Source organism: Sycon ciliatum, chromosome 9 (assembly GCF_964019385.1).
Source record: "Sycon ciliatum chromosome 9, ocSycCili1.1, whole genome shotgun sequence".
Lineage (NCBI taxonomy): Eukaryota > Metazoa > Porifera > Calcarea > Leucosolenida > Sycettidae > Sycon > Sycon ciliatum.
The window spans coordinates 27538306-27543618 of NC_088651.1; the positions used below are offsets into that span (position 1 = coordinate 27538306).

General features: G+C 47.2%; 1 protein-coding gene across 1 annotated transcript in view; it reads left to right on the forward strand.

Moving 5' to 3' along the window:
• The window catches only part of LOC135824948 (src substrate cortactin-like), a 23777-nt gene extending 21292 nt beyond the window's left edge, over nucleotides 1-2485 (forward strand). Inside the window, exons 10-12 of the mRNA XM_065337684.1 lie at nucleotides 993-1048; nucleotides 1242-1359; nucleotides 1860-2485. Of these exons, the coding sequence (XP_065193756.1) occupies nucleotides 993-1048; nucleotides 1242-1359; nucleotides 1860-2056 (371 nt within the window). The 3' untranslated portion in view covers nucleotides 2057-2485. The remainder of the gene's footprint in view (nucleotides 1-992; nucleotides 1049-1241; nucleotides 1360-1859) is intronic.
• Nucleotides 2486-5313: the final 2828 nt, after the last annotated feature.

A 5313-nucleotide genomic window follows, 5' to 3' on the forward strand; every position in this document is an offset into this window, starting at 1 on the left:
GGTTGATGATGGAGAGTGGAGTTCTGGTAATGTGGTGGTTGATGATGGAGAGTGGAGTTCTGGTAATGTGGTGGTTGATGATGGAGAGTGGAGTTCTGGTAATGTGGTGGTTGATGATGGAGAGTGGAGTTCTGGTAATGTGGTGGTTGATGATGGAGAGTGGAGTTCTGGTAATGTGGTGGTTGATGATGGAGAGCGGAGTTCTGGTAATGTGGTGGTTGATGATGGAGAGTGGAGTTCTGGTAATGTGGTGGTTGATGATGGAGAGTGGAGTTCTGGTAATGTGGTGGTTGATGATGGAGAGTGGAGTTCTGGTAATGTGGTGGTTGATGATGGAGAGTGGAGTTCTGGTAATGTGGTGGTTGATGATGGAGAGTGGAGTTCTGGTAATGTGGTGGTTGATGATGGAGAGTGGAGTTCTGGTAATGTGGTGGTTGATGATGGAGAGTGGAGTTCTGGTAATGTGGTGGTTGATGATGGAGAGTGGAGTTCTGGTAATGTGGTGGTTGATGATGGAGAGCGGAGTTCTGGTAATGTGGTGGTTGATGATGGAGAGTGGAGTTCTGGTAATGTGGTGGTTGATGATGGAGAGTGGAGTTCTGGTAATGTGGTGGTTGATGATGGAGAGTGGAGTTCTGGTAATGTGGTGGTTGATGATGGAGAGTGGAGTTCTGGTAATGTGGTGGTTGATGACAGAAAATGACATTGTGTAGACTAACAGCATGGAACTTGTGTATGATAATGTGTTGTCGTGACTACAGCTTGTGTATGATAATGTGTTGTCGTGACTACAGCTTGTGTATGATAATGTGTTGTCGTGACTTCAGCTTGTGTATGATAATGTGTTGTCGTGACTACAGCTTGTGTATGATAATGTGTTGTCGTGACTACAGCTTGTGTATGATAATGTGTTGTCGTGACTACAGCTTGTGTATGATAATGTGTTGTCGTGACTACAGCTTGTGTATGATAATGTGTTGTCGTGACTACAGCTGGTGAAGCCGGGGAAGAGCTGTATGATGAGGTGCCGGAACAAGTCAAGCAGCAGGTACGTACTCGTACGTATGTTCATACCGTGTGTTCTGCAGGGTGTCTTGAACTGTAGTACCTAGGCGATTTAGCACACAAAGGAAGATCAAGAGATTTGAAGAGGCGCGTACCCTCATGGGGGGGGGGGGGGGATATTTCCTGGTAGGTCCCCTTGAGCCATGAACCTTTCTGTTTGCTGCCACCTGCTACAGGACGATACATACCATGAAGCCGGTGCCCCAGCCTCTGAACCTCAAGAAGACCTTTACGCTGAGGCAGGCCCTGGCGAGGAACAACCACAGGAGGATCTCTATGATACCGTCCCTGAAAGTAAGTACAAACTATGATTACTCGCGCACACTGGAGGCGAGGGTCTGTTTTGCTGTAAGTTCAAGTTAGTTATGTTAGCTCCCGGTTAAACGCAGTCCCCTCACACTAGTCCCCTCACACTTGCAGAACACAGGGGTTTCATAGTATTGAATATGGAAGACGTATTTAGACAAGAGAGTAGACAAGAGTGAGAAGAATACAAGAAAGAAGACTAGAGAACCACTGGAGCATGCGCACGGCATGGCAATTATCATACAGCAGAATTCATTACTGGAGTTTTTGTCGGCAGTCATGTGGTGCTGGCCAGGCCTCTTCAAAGTAATGACAAGCCGCTAGCGTGAATGTCTTGTAAGCATTCCACCACGACAACTTTCGCTTTCCGCCTGTTTACTCGTCAACGCAAGACTGCAAGAGAGACAGGGCATGTTCTTAGAACTCCCATTCCGGGCTAGTCAAACAACCAATCTATGTGCACATGTGTCGTCTTGTTTGTGTTGCAGACACCGGCGGCGGTGGTGGTGGTAGTGGCAAAACAGCAAAGGCCATGTATGACTACCAGGCCGAGGATGACAACGAGATCTCGTTCGATCCTGGTGACATCATCACCAACGTTGAAGAGATCGACGACGGCTGGTGGGTCGGTGACTGCAACGGGCAGCATGGTATGTTCCCTAGCAACTATGTCGAGCTCGTTTGAAATGCGTTTCCGCGGAAACGAGGTATCAAGATCCCTACCCGTGCCATGCGCGTGTGTACGTTCACTGCAGTTCCCATTGCCTTCCCCGCCCTTAGCTAGCTAGCATCACCAGTGATTATGCGCACCCCGGACAAATTGCACTCTAAAGTCACCTACCTATTATCAAGCCAGTTTCAGCTTGCCATGCTGTGGCAGCCATCCCATCAGGGCACGTTGCGCTTCCTCGTATTTCGGATTTTGCTGCCTTGCCATTCGTAAAGCGCCCTCCCAATTTCTCGCCTCGTCCCTTTATGCTTCTTAGATACTGGACAATTTCTAATTTTTTTGCGTCAATAGCCAATTTCTGTCTCCATCTTTATTATCACATTTCCCGAGCAATACTAAATTTGACGAATAATAGCGGATGGCAAAGTCATGGCGGAACTTGGAGACTTTGGGCTGTGTGTGTTGTTAGCCCTAAGGCATCGTCGCAAAAGTGTTCAGTTGACCCTGAAACGAACACCGTCCGTTTCGTACTCGCACCCCCCTCCACGGCCACCCTCCGAAATGCATGCATGTACACATGGAATCCTGAACAACATCGATTTACAGTGGTTTACTTGGGAATTTAGCTCATCTCCCCCCCCCCCCCCCTCCCCATCATGTCTTCAGGGACGACAGAAAAATAACTCTTGTGACGACTCCTGATACGGGTAGGTGGCGGGGGAAACCCGTGAATTCGCGAGTTTGCACTCCACTTACGGAAAGTTGTCTACGTAGAGGACGTAAGTGGGGCTCTACTAACGTAGGTGCTCCGTAAGTCTGTCCCTCCAGTAACTTGCGATTCCGCGGCCGCGTTGTTTTCCGCGATTTGAACAAAAGTGCGCGATATCCGCGATATTTGAAAAATCATCCACGACAAACAACTGTCCTTGATACTTGAAAAGCACCGTGATATTTCGAAAAGCAACCGCGATATTCGAGTCTTTTCTTCGATGTTGTTTAGTTCTTCAAGCTCGTCAGTAGTCTTGCTTGTGAGATCGACACCAGAATGGAGAAGTTTCTTGGCAAATCAGCGGCTGACAAGTCAAAAAAATAAGGCTCGCGTCGAGTGTTGTCCGAGGATAGAGGAAAGCTGTCTTGCAAGCTCCTGTCAGGCAGTTGAACACTGTCGCAATCGAGTACCGCGCAGCACACGTTCTGTTTTGTCATGCATGATTTATGCTGTTCGGCTCTTAGATCGTACCCAGGGAGTCGTCAAATACCGTATTTGACGACTCCCTGATCGTACCGCACTACAGTGCAAGCACCAAAATCGGCTGCACTTTCCGCAATTTCCGCAATTTTACCACAATAATCCCGCAATGTTTGACAAAATCCGCAATATTCCCCGCACTTTGTGGCGTTTTTACCTCGCAACTTTTTCCGCGATATTTCCGAAATGTCTCCGCAAGTTTCTGGAGGGACAGGACGTGGACTGGGGAACTAATCTATGACTTTTCTCCATAGGCCGTACACTGCCGCGTTCCGAGTTTCCAAAGGCAGCTACACGATTTGAAAATTGCGTGTGGCGGAACACGGATATACAGCATGCAGTGTAAGTGTTTCTGTAGATCGACTACGGTATTAAAACGTGATTTTGTGGTGTGACTTCAATTTACAGTCAATATACTGCTGAACATGTACGTACTGCATGCAGGTTGTTCCACGGGAATACCTCAGCTCCCCCTGCAGAATTTAGAATTTGTGTACGCATTTTTAGAAAGGGTCAGCACCGTTAGATCGGTTTAAAAATAATAATAATTTAGACCAGGGAGTAGCACCAAGAGTGCATAAACAAAAGTACATGTATGAAGTATGCAACTGTGGCTATGGGTCAGTGCGCGGCGCGCTGCCTTCATCGCGATCTGAAAGCATGCATTCAAACTCACAATTTCTCGTACGAGCCCATCCGTTCCAGTACCTACGCGATCTCTAAATTCTGGCACGTGAACCCCAGTTCCGTACGAAAGTTCATTTCAAACCAGAGGGAAAGTGCGGTGTTTGATTTTCCCACAGTGCGCGGACTGCAGCTGAATGATGTAATGAAGGCAGCGCGCCATGCATCTGGCCCATAGAAAAGAGATCCCAGTTGCATACGCTTGTTTAGGCCATGGGGCCACCCTTTGTTAATTCATTGTTTAACGTCCTTTTTTCGTGAAAAGGTACGCGGGAGGGCGAAAAAAAAGCCCATTCCAAAAACTGGAAACCCCAATCAAACATTTTGACCAGTAAAGCATGTGATAATATTGTATATATATCACATGTGTTGTTCTATGCCTGCAAGTGCCGTTAGACTAACGGCACTTGGAACAACACTCTTTGATGGTACATTGGAGCACATGCCTGATGAATCCAACAAAACAGGTACAAAGCATGGAGTTAGCATGTCATGAATTCATTACATCTGGATTTTTACTGGGACACACACCGTACGATACTTAAAAGCCAACAAAAAAGGAAAAAGAACACAAGACAAAGGCATGTCGGAAGGCAAGATTATAAGTTTAAGGTCATGATTGGCACACTGTGAAACTACACAATCATGTATTTACAACTTCGCATATTACAGTAGAGTCGCGCGCCCAAGAACGTTGTTTTGAAGGGGTTAGCCTGGGACGTTCTTATTTTTTTCAGCAATCTGGCTGCGTTCTTAGAAACAGTGCGTACTGGATCATATGTATCCCACAAGCTGCCAGAAAACCAACACCGCCGTTCTTAGCTTTAGGCTGTGGCGTTCTTAGTATTTCAGGCTGGACGTTCTTGGGCTCCACGTTCTTCAGCGCGCGACTCTACTGTATTGGTACTACTACTTTCTTGTTTTTTTTCCGGTCGGAGGCAAAAAGGTACGCGGCGCGGACGTTAAACAACGAAAAAAGAAAGGGTGGCCTTATGGACTCTTGGTAATACTACTCCCCGATTTAGACAACATTATTATGCAATTCAGTTCCGAATCCCAATTGACCACATGCGCGCACGCCAAGCGCCAAACAGAATTCCACATAATGTAAGACTACAAAGTGTACTACAATACAACAGTGCCGCTCAATGAAATCCGGCCGTGGTACTCATTGCAAGTTTACGCCTTGCTGCTGTAGTTGCAGCACTTCGCAGCCCAGTGTCAACGCCCGGCACCGCGTACTGGAGCGACGCAACTGGATATCGCTGAGCAGCACCATGTCACGTGATGTGTATTCTATCTCCCCAGCATGCACTGGACAAACTTGCAGTCAGTCATG